At 46.3% G+C, this 18271-nt stretch overlaps 2 protein-coding genes across 3 annotated transcripts; both read right to left on the bottom strand.

The window, feature by feature from the left end:
- Window positions 1-1435: 1435 nt before the first annotated feature.
- On the bottom strand, window positions 1436-3099 carry LOC115386638 (melanoregulin). The gene is made up of 5 exons (XM_030089039.1): window positions 3005-3099; window positions 2667-2829; window positions 2288-2378; window positions 2045-2208; window positions 1436-1657 (listed from the first exon to the last, which is right to left on the bottom strand). Exons 1-5 carry the CDS (start codon window positions 3097-3099, stop codon window positions 1436-1438), a joined length of 735 nt encoding a protein of 244 aa, XP_029944899.1.
- An 885-nt stretch (window positions 3100-3984) lies between these two features.
- stard3 (StAR related lipid transfer domain containing 3) lies at window positions 3985-11814 on the bottom strand. Of its 2 annotated transcripts, none has more exons than XM_030088915.1 (15): window positions 11762-11814; window positions 9975-10213; window positions 9805-9882; window positions 9005-9082; window positions 8846-8899; window positions 8469-8586; window positions 8286-8387; window positions 8150-8205; window positions 7973-8065; window positions 6633-6695; window positions 6017-6112; window positions 5846-5925; window positions 5664-5768; window positions 5494-5587; window positions 3985-5420 (listed from the first exon to the last, which is right to left on the bottom strand). In XM_030088915.1, the coding sequence occupies exons 2-15, from the start codon at window positions 10185-10187 to the stop codon at window positions 5280-5282; spliced, it is 1371 nt and encodes a 456-aa protein (XP_029944775.1). In that variant the 5' UTR covers window positions 10188-10213; window positions 11762-11814; the 3' UTR covers window positions 3985-5279. The 2 variants fall into 2 exon arrangements, with proteins under 2 accessions (XP_029944775.1, XP_029944776.1); XM_030088916.1 differs by having other exon boundaries at window positions 9975-10254; window positions 11762-11798.
- Window positions 11815-18271: the final 6457 nt, after the last annotated feature.

The following is an 18271-nucleotide window of genomic DNA, read 5'->3' as shown; positions in this document are numbered from 1 at the left end:
ATGTTGTAATCATTTATGAGTGTTTATAACTATAGCTACACGTGCTATAATGGCATTATAAAGCTTTATAAATGTACCAATGTGTTATACCGGGTGCTTCAAGTAAGTGTTACCTCAATTCCTCATTACTTATTACCTTGACAGTAAATTCAACAGTTTTACTCAAAAGTTGTTATTTTTCATCTTTGAAAGAGAAGAAAAAGAGCATGATGGGAAAGTAAACTGTTTGGTCGCACTCTGAGAGTAATCCACCATCTTATTTTAAACTTGTTCTTGAGCCTTAACATATTAATGAATTAACTGTTAAATGTTGTGCTTCTGAAATAACTAGATATAACTCTTGATGACCACAACAGAAACAATTTCTGGGCTGTATTTTTTTAAAGGTACGTTATTGCTATATTCAAAATAAGTATTTTTCAGTGGGTAAGAGACTCTCTCTTTATCTGCCGTCTATTCCTGAGTCTGTGGCGCTATCAGGCTCGGCGTTGTGCTCAGACATGTGCTCCCGACCACCGAATCTCTCTTACATAACAACAACACCAACCGACAACAACACCAACAAACAGCTGAGCGCCAAAACAAGCCGCCGCGGTCCCGGAGGGCCGGTCAGACGCCGGACAGGCCTGTGCCACCGAGAGAGCCGGCCGTGTGGCGCTGACCTCCGGGCTGCAGAAAGACACGCAAACACAGGCTTGGATTTCACAGCTCACACGCCAGTCCCTCTGATGTGCTGAATAAAAGCAGGAGCATCGGTCTATTCGTGGCGTGATGAAGTGTAATGACGGGGCAGGTCTTCCACCGGGCAGCAGATACACTCTGCAGGACAGGCTTTAAAAGGTGCAGCTTTATTTTGGCCAGAACTTCACAACAGAAAACGCACAGAGATCTTCGCGTGTTCGAGGAACACACTCGAATTCGACACCCAAAAGTCACCTCACTCACACACACATACACACACTTTCACCTGTTGCTCTTCATATAAAGATTCATTTAGAAACTGTGATAATTATGTTCTCTTGATTAAATTCTAGGAAACGTTGCCGCAACCTGGAGTGCCGAGGATGTTCAGGAGTTATTCTGAAACTCTGAGGGAACTTGGGCTGTTTGTTTAGTGTTGCTGCCGATCATGTGATGATCTGATGATCACAGGACAAAATGAGGGAAGAGGCTCTGCTCAAAAGAGAACATCGCTACCCTGAAGGTTCCCAGCAACAAACAAAATTACTTTCTTTTGCAACTATAATTTCATCTTGGGAGCTCCAAAAAAAAAAAGAAAAAAAATTGTCTAGTTGTGCAGTTTAGGGCTGATAAAATGTTCTCAGCCTCAGCAGAGATTTCAGGGGCTCCAGGGTTGATGACTACTGCCCCCTGCCTCGTGTTTATTGTTACTGCAGCCAGCATATGTCTTGTTATTATCATTAATGTTTTAATTTTAGGATCTGTCACTCAAGTCTCCATCTTCTCTTCCGCTCTCCTCCTCATCATCGTCATCCTCCTCCTCGCCTCTGCCGTTCATGGCCTCCACCCTGGCCAGCAGCAGGGGCAGGTTGATGGCCAGGCCCGGGGTCTCCTCGTCTGAGTCATCCCTGGGGGGGTAGAAACGCTTCGCCTTCGCCAAGAAATCCTCAGCGATATCCAGGTACAGGAGGCGATCCTGGGGAGAGAGAGAGAGAAGGAAGGAAGACAAGCTGAGTGAAGCGAACACAAGCAGCAAAGTAAGCAAAGGGTGCTTGGTGCTTCCCTGAGCTTCATAAACTCAAACGTCAGAAAATGCAAACAAATCAAGGATTTATGCTGAAGTCTGGAAGAGCCGGCCTCCAACGATCTATTATTATAAGAGCTGCACAGGTAGAATTTGACTCTAAAAGCTACTGAGACATTTTCTAACTCTGGCCTTCACAGGACAGCTGGAAGGTCCACTTTTAGTCCGAGGTCCAGGTCAAAGCCAGGACCCGGTCACTGGATGAATGAAGTCTGAGTTCAGGGTTCAGGGTTTGACGGCCCCGCCCCTCCTGCCCCTCCCGCCCCTCCCGCCCCTTACCAGGATGAACAGATATCTCTCGGGGGGCGGCTCCCTGCTGTTGAAGACGGAGGTCTCGGAGTGCAGCGTCTGGAGCAGGGCACGTGCAGCGGGGGCGTTGCGCATGCGGTCATGTGAGGCGCCGGCGGACACCGTCAGCAGGGAGTCGGCCTCAGCCATGAACCCTGAAAACACCACAGGTTACACCTCGCCGCTTCGCCTCAACAGTGCAGCCAGGCCAGCTGTCGTCTGCCCGGGACTCACCCAGGTTTTCCAGGATGGTCTTCCACTTGTCCCTGACCTCTCGGCGAGTGTCCCTCATGGCTTCAATGTCAACGCTCAATCGACGGTAACCCTACAAGAAAACATCACTCCCTTAAAAAACTGTTCTCTTCCTGCATTGGGAAATGTCTGGAGGTTGAAGGGGTTCGAGGAGAGGTTCCTAAAGTGTGGGAATAAACCTTATTGTTCTGTTTTCATACAATTATTAATAGTTTACCCTCTACATTAACTTCTTGATCAAAAATTGACAAAACGACCTCACACTGAAAACCCTCTGGTCAAGGCGTCACCCTGCTGGTATCCACTCCCTCCTCTGATCCTGGTTCTCAGTGAAACAGCTCTGTCTCGAGTGTCCCTGTACCGTGGAGCCCATGCGGGTCTTGTTCCTGGCCTGCAGCAGGGAATAAAGCGCCCGGTCGTCCTCTCTCTCCGAGTGGCTGGGGTCTCCCGGCTCGCTCCAGAGATTGGTCTCCTCATCTCGACGCTTCTGGACCTCGCGGTTGAAATACTCCAGCGGATCTTGACTGGGTGGTCCGCCATCATTCACGCACATACAAGAAATAGTTACACATGGAAATCACTCTGTGACATAAACTCTTGAGTACTGACTCGATTGATGGAGGAATTTACTCTATGCAGATGACAACTGACTCTATTTGTGTCCTATGTGATGGAGAAGCGTCTTTCTGGTCATCTTACGGTATTAGAGGCTGCTTTTCGTCATCGTCGTCGTCGTCACCGGCGCAGCAGCAGCAGCAGAACTTCATGCAGAACATGCGGAAGGCCGAACCCATCGCTCACAGCCAAATAATCCAGCGGGAAAGAAAGCTTGGGTTCGGTTCAGGTTCTTCAGTCAACAGCAACAACCGAGTCCGGTGACTTTCTGAGAATGTCCCGAGGCGATTGTTTAGCACAAAAACATACGTGGTCCAACAGAATGCACCTATCTGGGACGACCTTCAGAATAAGAGCATGTCTGCTACATTACAAACTAAAATCTTCTGATCCGCCTCAAGAAGTTCTTTCCATCGTCCGGCAGCTGGCTGCAGCTCCTCATCCAGCAGCAGTCTGTCCTCCACACCATCGGCGCCTCTCGTCAGCCTTCCACGCCGACAATGAGAGCAGTGAAATCCTGGAGATCGCCGATCAAGAGAGAAACACACAAATTCACACACCCTCGGCCTCAGAAGACAGTCACAGCACAATCATGTGAGCTCCTCCGTCTCTTGTCCTGCGCATCGTGTTCGCCCCGAGGACAGCAGAGCTCCCGTACTGCAGCACTAACAACACATTCTGGGAAACTAAAATACCGGCTGATATATGCGATTACTTCAACTGTACATCTGACAGTGTAAACTTGGAAAACACTCGTTTTCTGTCAGATTCCAGAAGCGTCTTTTTGGACAAACGAGAGCTGAAGTTGGGAGACTTTGTGATGCTGTGAGACGGTCCGAGCAACAGTCAGTCTGACTGTAAAGCTGTGGCTGGTTGTTCTTATTTCAGCGGTGAGACTTGAATGCCTCATGACAAAGGGGCTCCGGTCACACGGTCCGACTGTTGAAGACGTCGACACTCCCATGAGTCAATGCAGGGAAATTCGCAGAGACATTCAGAATTGCTGAATGGGATTTGCACCCCCAAAATTACTTTAAATAACACAAAAGATGGATGAAATCAAATAACATTCATGTATTTTATTGGACACAGGTTAAGACACTGTGAGAACTGTCGAGGTGGATTTAAATTAACATGGTTTGATAAATGATTTTTAGATAAATCCTTTCATAAACAACTATGGAAGTAAACAGTAACTTGAGCAGGCGTTCTGTGCATATACTACACCTGGCTGAAAGAATGAAAAAAAAAAAATAAAGATGCAAAAGGCTGATGTGTTGTATCACTGTGACAAAGGCACCAAATTAATAGCTTTGAAACTGAACATGAAATTCCTTCTGTAGATGTTTTCTGAAGGCGGTGTGGATCAATTACACACCGAAATGTGGCTCTTTCATGTATTTTTACATTTGCTTCACCTCCAGCTCACATTTCAGCCTTTTCTCAGTCTAAAAACAAGTGTTGTTTTTTTTTTGTTTTGATTTTTAAACAGCGATGAGCTGGGAAGCTGAAGGGGACGTCGTTTTCATGGCTTATAAAGAACGTGACGCTTCATCATGACAGAAACCACAGAAAAACCTCCTTCAGAGCCACATCAGGATGAAAGAGACGATGAGTTCATGTGTTGTACCACAAGGCCACTTGAGGTTATTGGCACAACGATTAGCTTTAGCATGTACACAGCTCCTTCATTCATTAGCATTAGCATCGTTCTCTCAGCGTGACCGACGGCGTTCTGGCTGGACTTCCGATTTGATCTCAAGCAGAATTAAAAACATACAGTAATACTTGATTATACGTTAACTGATGCATTTCGTGCACCCCGAAACGGGAGAGCAGTGGTGTCTCCCCCTAGTGGTGATCAGGAGACGGTGCACGCCCCTCTCTGAACAGTCACAGTGTTGCAAGGACGAGTCGTCTTTTCAAAGTGATTCATTCAGAATATAGCTGTGAAGGGCAGAGATACGTGTGTGAACACATCCTGGAAATATTCTACAAAATAAAAAAAACAGTATCAAATCAAATAACAAAAAAGTTGCGATAAGGCTCAGAGAGACAGCGGCTTCAGTCGCTCCACTGATACAGTTTTTATAAAAGGACTTCCACCTCCGTCCGAGTCTGACAGAACGCTTCTCACAGCAGGTCGGTTCCAGGTCGATGCACGTGGTCACGATTCATAAAAGAGTACAGAGAGAGGGGGAGGGGCCGAGCGCCTGCTGCCTGAGTCCGTCTCTTCCCGCTCAGGTCCGTACGGGAGCAGAGCGACGCCTCCTCGGCTCTGAAGGATCACAGGGGGCAGCGGGAACCGTGATGCCTCCTCCCGGCCAGGCGGTGGCGGCGCCGCGCTCTCTGGCCCGCGTTACACATGATGATGGTGGTGGTGGTGGTGGTGGGGGCGGAGGGACGGCCGCAGGTCGGCGATCCGCTGGCGTAAGTGCGTCATGAACTCGAACATGGTGGCGGCGAGGCTCTGGTGGATGAGGTAGCGCGGCAGGCGGCCCTGAGGAGACGCAGCGCGGCGTGTCAGTCCTCCCAGACCCGGTACAAACCCCCAAAACTCGCGGTTTCCTCACCTTCAGGTCGGTGTTGAGCACCCAGATGAAGGTGCAGACGGACGGGTTGCTGCTGGACTTGAGGACCACGAAGCCTCCCGGGCCGTTTTCCCCCCTGCCACAGAACAAACCGTCGCTACGGTTACCGGCTCGGCGACGGGACGCGAGAGCGGAGGCGGCGGAGGCCTGACCTGACGAAGCGTCCGCTGGGAGGCTTGGCGTCGTGGCTGGTCGCCATGCCGGCCGACATGTAACAGTCCCGCTTGCGCTCCACCCGCCGGACGTTCACAAAGTCTCTGCAGGGAGGAGAGAGAGCGGGTGAGCGGGCGAGCGGGCCAGCCCGGAGGAGGCGGCGAAGAGCAGGTCGACGTACCGGGCAGACACGACGCCGCCCGCCGCTCCGGACGACACGTCGTACGACACCAGGGTGTTGTCGTCCACCCTCTGGAGGATCTGGAGGAGGAGGAAGCGGGACGTGGCGTTAGGTTCCGGCTCGGCGCCGCGCGGCGGCGGAAACGTCCAGAGTGCGAGAGGCGGCGGTCACCTGACAGCCAGACACCGTCCTGTTCCACTGGACCATCTTCTCCGGCTGCAGGATCACCTCCTGGTACACCAGCTCCGCCGTGCACTGCATCAGGGCCTGGAACCACGGAGCCGGTCACACACACACACAGCAGATCCTCCGTCACTTTCCCAGCCGCTGATCACCAGCTCCCGACGGCGGCGTCCGGCCGTTTCTGCTGGTAATCGTTACTTAATCCGGCTGCTGCTTCATGTTAGTCCTGCTGGGAAAACCCCTGAACTGCTGCACACACTTCACCGCCACATCCGGACAAGGAGGCCACTGTTCTGCGACGCGCCGGCCTGATCGGGACCGTGTTCAGACGCAGGTTAACTAACTTTAAGTGGACTGCAACGTCTTCATTTTATCTGCTCTGCTCATCCTGCGTGTCACTGTTATGAAACACTTTGTAGTGTTGTTATTTAATGTTACCATGACTACCTAAGAAAGTATTACTGTTTAGTAACTACACACACAAAAAAAAGGCTCAAATAGAGGTTATTACCAAATCTGCTGAGTTTCAAACAACAAAGACGCATCAAATATCCAGCCGAAATGTAACAAATGTCAGTTTCGTGGTGACTTCCTGCTGCTGTACCTTGAGAATGAAAGTCTTCCCATGGTAAGGAATCTCCAGGGTGTACACAGAGTCTCCCATGTCCTGCGGAGGAAAAGGAACACGGTGTTTTCACGTCTGGCATCCGGTCTGATGAAAACCTGAGTCACGGAGCGTCTGAATCTGAGGAGGAGCCGAGATCGTCCCTCCAAAGTCCAGATTCAACGCTTCAGCTTCGCTTCAGGTCCAAACGGAGTCAAGTTACCAAGAGAACAGCTGAGATCAAGTCAGTCAAAGAAAACAACATTCATACGGATTTTCCTTCCAAAGCATTTCTGTGATATAGATATATCTAAATGAGGGTCATATTAATTCTCTTTTTCCCCATTATTTCAGATTTCTGTTGAGTAGTTCATTATTAGTTAATCCAGTGTTTATACCAGTAAACCAGCAACACAGACATTTAGTTACAGTTCTTCTTTTTTACAGCAACACAGTGTTTCTTTGAGATGCTCAACATGAATTCATAACAAACATTTGCAAAACTAATAGATCCAGTAGAGTAATGAATTTGACAACAGGCTGCTAGAGGTTTGAGGTGTATTTTTATTTTTTTTAATTTTGCTCTTTTCAACAGATTTGATTAAAAGAACATAAAATTAGGCCGTATGATTACATTTATTCCCACATCTTTAATAAGCTCAGGTTCCTTATAGCAGTAATTACCTATTAATTATCTGCTAAAAGCTAAAACACATTATGGATGTAATACTCAAGTCCTGAAATGAAGCCTTAAATAAAACATCGGCTGCTGCTTTTACAGCCTGGATTAATGTAAAAGTTTAACGATGTGTTTTATTAGATAGAAAAACCACCAAGAGCGTTCTGCTGGGGTTTTGACCATTAATCTACACATTATTAATCTACATGCTTATTACTTAAATAATTATCATATGCTTTAATCATTTTTCTTCAAAACAAACACTGATGTAACTTCTTACAGCGTCTCTCTGCCTCCTTTCTCTTTTTACAGCGTTCATTCCTCCTCATCACTTCCTGTTCTGTGGCTGCGTTGAACTGTTTATAGCATCTCAGTTTCCTCAAATCGTCCCCTGAAAAGCTGACTTCTGTCCTCCAGTGGAGAACAGCGCTGGGTTACAGACTCGGACGGAAGCTTGAAGGAGGAACGATCCTCCGTCTCAGGAGGAAAATACCCGCCTGAGAGTCAGAATCAGCACAAACCTGCTGGAGTCCTGTCTGGAGAGGGAAACCACTCGCCGTTTGTACTGACATTCTCTCTTTTTCTCAGCTCATCTCATTAAAAAAATAAATAAAACTGTTTGACTCCTCGCCACAGCAAGAGCCTGTAACCCGACACTTACGTTGTTTTTCTCAAACTTCCAGTTGTCCTCCTGGGAGAGGATCTGCTCCACCACCGTCATGGCTTCCCGGCCCTGACGCACGTACTCTTTCTCCTGGAGGAGGGAGACAGAAAGCAGGGAGGCGTCAGGTCCGACCGCGGCGCCGATCCCACCCGCTCCCGTGAGTCCCGGCGGTACCTGAGCGGTGACGGCCCGGCGGCCCAGCCCCTCCTCGTCCAGGTCGTCCTCGGAGCCTGCGGGCGGCGCATCGGGACAGATTCAGTTAGCGTGGAGGAAAACGCACCTGCTCAGGGACGCGGTCGGTCGTCGTCACCTGCCACGGATTCCGGCGGGGAGTAAAACTGTCCATCTGAAACGGCTCGGGGGTAGATTATGGGGGCCCGTTCGCACGCCGCGTTCACCGCCGCCAGGTAGGCTGAGGACACGGAGACAGAGGCGTCTGAGCTCTGACTCCTGGAGGCTGCCGAGGGAAACTCTCAGCCGCTTCTCCCTTTACCTCGCTCGTCGTCGGCCTCCTGAGTGAGGACCTTGAAGTCCAGAAACCACGTCTCCAGCCACGCCACCACGAAGGAGGTGATGGGGATGACGTAGCCAAAGGCATTCTGGGAGAGGAGCTGCGTGGAGAGAGACAGCAGAGCAACGGTCTGACGCTCTGCGGCTTCATGGAGCTTTATAGACGACATGAAACCAGCTGAAGCTTGAGCATGACGATATCTCAGCACGCTTCTGTTTCACGAACAGGAAAATCAAACCGTTATCAGCTGGTGCAAGATTGACGAGCAGAAACGGAAGTGAAAATACTGAAGTGGTTTTAACACACACACACACACACACACACACACACACACACACACGAGAGTGTGAGAAACTCACACTGGAGACGATGACCTTCACGACGAGGAAGACGCTGGTGACCAGGGTGGTAACCTGCAGAGCGGAGAGGACGACCAGCGGTCACATCCTGATACCTCCGACACGCAGCGTCGCTGCAGGATTTCTGTTTTTTTATACGACGTAAAGCCACAGACTTACCGCGATGACCCACCAGTGCCTCAGCCGGAAAGCGGCGTAGCCCACTTGCAGGCACAGGAAGCGAAAGACGGCGAGGAGCTGAGACGGACAGAGGAAGATGAAGTCACGCGCCGCTCATCATCTACAAGGCTCTCATGTTTGAATTTTAAACTCTAGGATGTGATCGACGGAAACAAATCCCATTATGTGACATTTATAGAAGATTAAAAGCATCAAATGGATTAACTCGAGCAAAATCACATGAAATAAGTCATTTCCTTCCTCTCCTCTCTGCATTTTGCCATTTTCTTGCCACAGCAGACCATTTTCCAAACCCATCCATCTCCTCGCTGCCTTCATCACTGCAGCCACGACCCTCCTCCTCCTCATTGTTTTCACTATACGGCTCTCAAAATCTGACCAAACCACCGAACTCCAGCTTGTCTGAACAAGGAGGAATTTCACAACATGTCTTGAAACATTGCGTAATTACTGCTCTTATATAATATTATGTAACAGTGTCCTACAATCTAAAGTAACAATAAAAAAATACATGACTGTCTATCTATGTAATACATCTGATTTGTCAATGGAGCAGGAGAAAGTACACGATTAAAAAAAAAAAAATACAAAAAACTGCAGACTTCATCAATCCTACACAACCAAAACCAACATTCTGCACAATTATCTAACCATAAGATCAATAAAGGAAATGTGACAGCTGGTCAAAGAGCTGAGACAGGATTCAGCCTGTATAACAATAAAAGAAGGACCGGGACGACACACTGAACTTTAGACGGACGGTGGATTGACCCACTTACAAAGATGTCAAAAAAGGAAGATTTGTAGTTGTAATGAACAACCTCATTCTGTAAACTTTCCCAGATTGAGCTGGAAATCTAGAAAAAAAGAAAAAAAAGCAGAGATCAAATCAGAGAGAAGTTCAGGGTCACAGACTGCTGCTCCCGGCAGAGGACGGACGGAGACTCACGTTCAGCTCAATGATCCAGAGGAGGGAGATGAAGAGGAGGTCGAACGTCACGAAGAGGCAGAAGGTGCGGCGCACATCGGAGATGGCCTTCCGCTCGGCGGGGGGCACCATCAGGTACGGCGAGGGGAGCGACAGCGACGTGGAGTAGGAGGCGTTCAGGGAGCCGATGGCAGGCAGGCTGCCGGCCAGCTCGCCGTACTCCACGCCCGGCATTCCTGCTGTGAGACAGCGCAGGTCCTCTGGAAAGAGACAGGACAGTCAGCCTGGACGACCTGCGACCCTGTGGGGGGGCGAGCAAGCAGGTTGAACAGACACTCCGTCAGAAACACAAGTCAAACGTAGAGAAGATGTTCAGACACCCTTCAAATTTTACACAAGCTCCTGACGTTCTATTCGGATCAGAATGTGATCATTTCTCGCTGAAGAATCTCTTGGATGCCAAGTTCTTGGTTTGTCGTCCAAGCCGTTGGTTCATCTGCATTTCCGCACTGCATCTACACTTCCTGGATATCTGGTGACATCAGTTCCCTTCCTGGCAGAGAATCTGTACTTTCAGGTGTGTTTCAGACATTAGGGTCATTGTTTTGTCTCTGGGGAAATTTCAAATGTGCTGCCTTCACACAAACATGAAGCACGTCAACAAAAACTGTCTTTTAATGTGAAGCACAACTCGTACTGTACTGGCAGCAGTGGCGCACAGCAACCTGAAGCATGGACGGGATCAACTGCAGCCAACACTACCTCTCTAATCACTGAGTGGTTTTATAGCTCAGATAAACAGATCTTGATCTCACTGACCTGGTTTCCCACGATTTATATTTCGTGTCAGGTGGTGAGGAAGTGCAACTGGGATACAGTCATAAAAGCATGGTTTTCATTTTCAAATGTTTCAACCAAATACGCTGAATTAAATTGTGCTGATAACCAATACAAATATCTTACATTATATATGCCTAAATGCTTCATTAATATATGTCCCTCCCTGCAGAGGTTTTGAAATTTCTTTTCTATAGAATGGATTGAAATGAAACTCACACTGGCACATGATCTCTGTCAGCTGACTGTGGAGATATACAGCTAAAAATAAGTGTCAAAGGTTTGTCTTGAGGGATTAAAGTCCCGTTACAATATGTTTGCTCCAGATTAATGAGGTCTTGCTCCTGTGCAGGAGTTTGACAGGTGAAGATGCAGGATGTGACTCACGAAGACAAACACGCTGAATCTAATATGCTGAGGATGTTTAGAACTCTACTATTCATTTTCAGGATGCCTGAGCCCTGACGAACTGCCTGTTTTCCTGTCCTCCAACTGAGACAATGACCACTGACTCAGCCATTGAGCGCTGAGTAGGTTTCATTTCTCCTCTCAGTTACGACCTGAAAACAGACCCACATCTGCAGAAATCATTGATTTTGTCTTTTTTTTTTTCCCCTGTTGACTTGTTTAAGTTTCACGTCTCGTGACTTGCAGACCCCTCATTTAGCAGCTAACTCACCGGAGCCAGCCACTGGTTAAACAAAACAACAAAACACTGCTGCGACATATAAGATCCATGAAAATAAACTGAAATTAAATAATTGTCAAACATTTGATGCCAACTGTTGTTAGCTGTTAGCTTCCACCGGGTAACCAAACAAGTTTGTCATGCTAACTGATGGGCCATAAAAAAAATAGAGCACACTCCCACTACTTGTTCAAGCGAGCAGTCGATATGAGTTAGCGAAATAGAGAACATAAGTAAACATCGTTGGTTAAAAGGTAGAAACACATTTGAAGCGTAAACTGACTTGATTTAGCGAACCACCATCGTCCAGCTCGTCTTCCGGGCCGACCGCTCGAAGATGAAATGTCGCAGTGAGATGATTCACTCCCTCACGGACAAATCACGTCTCACGCCGTCCCGGTTCGCTCCGACGGAGCGTTTAGAGTTTCTAAACTGATGAAATTGTCCGCTTTTTAATGGTTTTTCAAGGGACTTCACAGAGTGATGATTTTCAGATCCCCTCCCATAGCAATATGAATCAGGACGATTGGACCTGGTCAAGTGTTTAGGACAGAAATCATTATCTTGACGCACCCAAAGAGTATAGATACCAGATATTCCAGCCTGAAGTGTAATAAATAATCGATACAATGCTGTATTTTGCTGAATAATATAATTAGAAGTGCTTCAACCTCATACTAAAGCTGATTACATGTGGTTTTGTATCATATTATCATACTGCATCAAAAAAAAAAAAAAAAAATCAAACAGGCTATCCCAAAAGAAGAGCATGATCTCATTAAGCCACTTGGATAAGGTGGGCAAACATCTTCCAAGAAATATACCCAAAGTCTAAGTTAGCCTTATTTCATTTGCTTTGAGATGCCTGCCACGCAAAGACGCAATCCACACATTAAAAATAATCAAACCATTTCTGCCGATAAATTCAGAAATTATGTTATGTGTAATACACACAGAGAAAAAGTACTGGACGCATGAAGACAGAGAGGTGTGTGAAGCTAAATCAAGGCCATGCAATCTGAAAGTGAAAGAAAGTTTTTGAAGTTGAAAAAAAAAAACCCATAAATAGGAATTTAATGTTAAAAAAAGATCCTAATCTGAAAAAAAATTAAAGATACATCTGAAAAAAATAACACCTTAAACGTAAAAAAAGGTCTATTGATGAGTGAAAAATAAAAATAAAGAACTTAATTAAAAAAAATCAAGAGCTGAATCAAAAATATTCAAATTGAAACAACTTCACACTTATTTTTGTTTTTGAATACAGCGTTTATATGTATATATTATTTTTAATTTCAAGATCAAAACTTAAACATTTGACAAACCTTTTGGCCTAGATTTAGCTACATAGAGGTGGAAGTACAGATTGAAAGTCAAGACGGAAACAGAAATAAACCAGTTTAGACTGCAGCCAGAGAAAATTATTTAGTTCATTCAGTCTTAACTGATTGATTATAAAGGTGTTTTACTTCCAAGGTGTCACAGGAGAAACAGCTCATGATGGGTAATAACAGTAAGCTCTTTCTTGATTATGTCAACATTCCTGTTACAAAAACACACAGTCATGTATTTGTTACAGATAAATACCCAAGGACTTTCCAAAGTCCACAATCAGGAAGTGGAAAGAACATTATTTCACTAAACTGGCATTGAGCAAGTCCCTCTCCAAAGACTCGTGACAGAGGACTGAATCTGTCACTGATGATGATGTCCAGTGTGATTTGTCGGAAAAAGCAAAATGATGAACATACCGGATTTTCCATATTTTCCAATAAAGTTGTATCCTCTTCCTAGTTGTCTGCTGGTTTGTTCCTGTTCTGTCTGCTGGTCAGGTGAGAACTGTTCTCCCTCTACCTCTACCCCCTACCTGTGCCCTGCTCTTCCTTTGACCTTTGCCCTCTGACATAACACCTGTGTCCTGTTACTGCCCCCATGTGTCCAAATAAAGCAAGTATGAATGGCTCCTAAAGATATTTTAAATGTTTTTTTCTTTTAAAGAACATAGTGTCTGACTTTAGATATTCAAATAATACTTTAAGAAGTACACTAGTGTCTCTACTCCATATGGTTTGAAAATCATGCTACATAGCAAAAATCACACACGTACAGGTACATTTTTGAGAAGTTAGCTTTATTATGTATATAATAATTTCCCACTATGGTCCTCCTGAACATAAAGCCCGACATGCAGCTGTTCTCACTGCGTAGCGTCAGCCGTCATCACACTTGCTTTCAACGTAAACACCATCAGCCATTAATCTTCTCAGTCTGCTTTGACCTGTGGACACTGGTGATTTGGCTTGTTTGGTTTGTTAACAAATGATTTCATGTCAGATTGATTGAAGATAACAGTGGCGAGAGCTCTCCCCTCATAGTGAGAAGGTCAAGGTTCAAGTGTCATGTACTTCTCTGGTTTGATCCCACAGTCCAAAAACATGCTGTGAGGTTAATTAGTGACTCTAATTTGCTTTGAGGTGTGAATGAACACACACACACACACACACACACACACACGCACAGTCTTGTATTTCTATCCTTGTGGGGACCGTCCATTGACTCCCATTCATGTCTAGCCCCTAACCCTGACCCTTACCCTAACCCTAACCCACACCACAACAAAGCCTAACCCTAAAGAAATGTTTTTGCACTTTTACTTTTTTCAGTAACAACAACATGGTCAAGAAAACACTGTTTCTCCTACTTAGGACCGGAAAAAGGTCCCACAAGGCACGTCGTTCCACGTTTTGCTATCCTTGTGGGGACATTTGGCCCCAACAAGGATAGAAATACAAGAACACACACACACACACACACACACACACACACACACACACACACACACACACACACACACACACACACACACACTCACTGAACTGAGATGAATGCAAGATCAGAAACTGCTGTGGAGCTACTTTCAGTGCAATATGGTCAAAAAAATACAATGTCAACACATTCTGAATCAGAAGTAGTTTAGTGATGCCAGTTTTAAAAGCATTAATCGTGATTAATTAAGGGATAACTGAGGTGGTCGGTAAGCTCCTCCGTGGCAAGGCACCGGGGGTGGATGAGATTCGCCCCGAGTACCTCAAGTCTCTGGATTTGCACGGGCTGTCTTGGTTGACACGTCTCTGCAGCATCGCATGGCGGTCGGGGACGGTGCCTCTGGATTGGCAGACTGGGGTGGTGGTTCCTCTTTTTAAAAAGGGGGACCAGAGGATGTGCTCCAACTATAGGGGGATCACACTCCTCAGCCTCCCCGGGAAAGTCTATTCCAGGGTACTGGAGAGGAGGATCCGACCGATAGTTGAACCTCGGATCCAGGAGGAACAATGCGGTTTTCGTCCTGGTCGTGGAACACTGGACCAGCTCTACACCCTCCATAAGATGTTCAAGGGTTCGTGGGAGTTCACCCGACCAGTTCACATGTGTTTTGTGGACTTGGAGAAGGCGTTGGACCGCGTCCCTCATGGTGTCTTGTGGGGGGTGCTCCGGGAATACGGGGTCCGGGGCCCCTTGTTAAGGGCCGTCCGGTCTCTGTATGACCGGAGTAGGAGTCTGGTCCGCCTTGCCGGCAGTAAGTCAGACCTGTTCCCGGTGCATGTTGGACTCCGGCAGGGCTGCCCTTTGTCACCGGTTCTGTTCATAATCTTTATGGACAGAATTTCTAGGTGCAGCCAGGGCCGGAGGGGGTCCGGTTCAGGAACCACAGGATTTCATCTCTGCTTTTTGCAGATGAGGTTGTCCTGTTGGCTCCATCAAATGGTCCATCCTGGACCATCATGCACTGGGGTGGTTCACAGCCAAGTGTGAAGCGACAGGGATGAGGATCAGCACCTCCAAATCTGAGGCCATGGTCGTCGACTGGGAGAAGGTGGCTTGCCCCCTCCAGGTTGGTGGAGAGACTCTGGCCCAAGTGGAGGAGTTCAAGTATCTTGGGGTCTTGTTCACAGTGAGGGACGGATGGAGGTGAGATTGACAGGCGGATCGGTGCAGCAGCTGCAGTGATGCGGCCGTTGTATCGGTCCGTCATGGTGAAGAAGGAGCTGAGCTGAAAGGTGAAGCTCTCGATTTACCGGTCAGTCTACGTTCCCACCCTCACCTATGGTCTTGAGCTTTGGGTCATGACCGAAAGGACAAGATCCCGGATACAAGCGGCCGAAATGAGCTTCCTCCGTAGGGTGGCTGGGTTCCCTTAGAGATAGGGTGAGGAGCTCAGCCACCAGGGAGGAGCTCGGAGTAGAGCCGCTACTCCTCCACATCCAGAGGAGCAGCTGAGGAGGCTCGGGCATCTGGTTAGGATGCCTCCTGGACGCCTCCCTGGGGAGGTGTTCCGGGCATGTCCCACTGGGAGGAGACCCCGGGGAAGACCCAGGACACGCTGGAGAGACTATGTCTCTCGGCTGGCCTGGGAACGCCTTGGGATCCTCCTGGAAGAGCTGGAGGAAGTGTCTGGGGACGGGGAAGTCTGGGCATCTCTGCTTAGACTGCTGCCCCCACGACCCGGTGGTAGAAAGTGGTAGAAAATGGATGGATGGATAATTAAGTTATGAAATTATGATTAATCTCATAGTTAAGGTTAGGGTCAGAAACTGTCTCAAAGAAAATAAATAGAGAAAACTCATGTTCCTGTTATTGAAACTTCATTGTTTCTTCATTCTGTTCAGTCCAGGTGAATTATGAGGATTAGATTCTTCATTTGAAGCTTGAAGATGTTACAGACATCCTCCTGTGGCGTCGATGTTCTGGACTGTTCAACACCAAGAGAGAAACTGGGACTGGTCTTCCCTTGAGCATCTCAACATAAAAATGATTCAAATTCCATATAGTGACAGTTTTCTGATGTGAAACTGCTCCATTGAAGTTAAAACGTTCCGATAAAGACATTTTGGTGCAAAAAATGGATGATTTTTTTTCTGTTGATTACAAGTTTAGAAATGGTGCAACTAATCGTGATTAGTTGTGGTCAGAGTTGTGATTAATTTGCTTAAAAATTTAACAGATTGACGGCACTAAAATACTAAAAGGAAGAATTTTCATTGGAATCAGTCTAATTTTAAATGAACTTGGTTAATTCTGCAATATGTCTGGAAAGGCTGTGGTCCCTCCTCTGGTCAGAGTAAAGACACAGTCATCAGCATTTAAAGGTACAGACACCAAACAGCCCGTTCTCAGCAGGGCTCACTAGACTGGCTGGAATTCAGGACCGAGACTGATTCAAGGAAATCTACTTTGAACCTCTGACACCTAAAAACTGTACGATATGGGACTTTTAAAGTGGTTTTCTGCACAACCGTCAGACCAACGGTCTTCCCCATGACTGTGAATTCTTCTAAACCAAACAAGGCACAGACTTTTTAAAGGCTCAAGACCCTTTTGCAGGTGTTTTGGAAGACTTGCCTGATTGGTGTGACACTTTGAGCCGACAGTACTGAAGCTTTTTACAGTATTCTAATTGTCTGTGTTATTATTAGGCTTGAGGTTTTAATACGCTGTAAATCATAATCAGCAAACTTACAACAAATACATGCTTAAGATATCTCACTTTGCATGTAAAGAGTCAGAATTCTCTGAGAAGTGCCTGTGTTTTCTGCATACTGGTCTGTGTGTGTATTTTGTGTGAGGTACGAAGAGGTGCTCCTCCATGAAAAGCATTTTGTGCAACATGTTTTATATCAAAAGATAATAAAGACTGATTGCTCGACAGACACACAAACCCTCCTCTTCTCTCCACCCACAGTCTGCAAACACGATAAACACACACTGAACAAGTCCAGTCAGGGTGAAAGGACGAACAGAAAAAAAAAAGTTTATTCTGATATTACATAGTTGCTCACTTTAAAACAACCACATCACATGGAGGAAGAAGAGAATGGAACATGAAAGAACAAAAATAAGAACAAGCGTTCATACATGGCAGTTTTCCTCTGACCTGGGTCCAGAGAGGAGGCGGAGGACAGACGTCTGCTCGTCCTGTTGTCCCACGCTGAGCGCAGGTCAGAGGATTGAAAAGTTCACAAAGTTTTATATACAAACAGTGACGTTCATTCATTCTGTGGCACAGCTGAAAGCCTTAAATCACGCTTTTGTTCCATTTCATTTTTAATTAATTGAGATCGAGGCTGACCACAGACATTTGAATTGTGGTAGAAAAAGAAAAGTTGGCTGAAATAGCAAAAGTTTTGGCCCAAACGTCAGTCGTCCAGCAGCCCTGGAGAGCGATCTGTGTGTGTTTGGCAGTGAAAGCAGGACTCTGGACTCTCAGATTAGAAAAATAGCTCTGACAACAGACTCATGATATACAAATTATGAGGGAACAATTCAAAAGGGGACATTATAAAAGCGTCAATATACAAAGCACTGTGAGCACGGAGAAATCCCAAATTAGAATCTGAAATTTAGTTTTTCACCCCTCCTTAAAACTGTGTTTAGCTCCTGATAGATCAGGCTTGAAATGTGAGACGCGTTTAAAAAGTGGAGGTAGCTTTGACTTTAACTATCTATCGGAAATAGAATCAAATCAAGAATGGTCCACCTTGAAATCTAAAAGGAACAAAACAAACACAGACTCACTGAGATCAGAAACTGAAAAACAAACATTTTTGGTGTTTATTATTGAATTAAGCACGGGGTTATAAAGTGATACTCCAAGCCAAATATTCAGAGCATTTATCTCTTAAGACAAGACATGATTAGTTTAAAAAATTCTAAATAATAGATGAAAGAAAGTTATATTACTCAAATGACTGAAATGTGATTTGTTAATTTAAAAAAAACTTTCATAGATTAATAA

The sequence above is a fragment of the Salarias fasciatus genome, chromosome 4, assembly GCF_902148845.1.
Source record: "Salarias fasciatus chromosome 4, fSalaFa1.1, whole genome shotgun sequence".
In the NCBI taxonomy this organism is placed as follows: Eukaryota; Metazoa; Chordata; class Actinopteri; order Blenniiformes; family Blenniidae; genus Salarias; species Salarias fasciatus.
Note: the sequence above shows the minus strand (reverse complement) of the source record. Positions and strands in the feature narration are given on the sequence as shown.

Coding starts and splice junctions, on each gene's coding strand:
- LOC115386638 (XM_030089039.1), bottom strand. CDS start 3,099: ATGGGTTCGGCCTTCCGCATGTTCTGCATGAAGTTCTGCTGCTGCTGC. Junction 2,209..2,287: donor GACCATCCTGGAAAACCTGG/GTGAGTCCCGGG, acceptor TGGTGTTTTCAG/GGTTCATGGCTGAGGCCGAC. Junction 1,658..2,044: donor AGAGATATCTGTTCATCCTG/GTAAGGGGCGGG, acceptor CTCTCTCCCCAG/GATCGCCTCCTGTACCTGGA.
- stard3 (XM_030088915.1), bottom strand. CDS start 10,187: ATGCCGGGCGTGGAGTACGGCGAGCTGGCCGGCAGCCTGCCTGCCATC. Junction 8,900..9,004: donor GGCACTGGTGGGTCATCGCG/GTAAGTCTGTGG, acceptor TCCGCTCTGCAG/GTTACCACCCTGGTCACCAG. Junction 5,421..5,493: donor TGCTCAACACCGACCTGAAG/GTGAGGAAACCG, acceptor GCGTCTCCTCAG/GGCCGCCTGCCGCGCTACCT.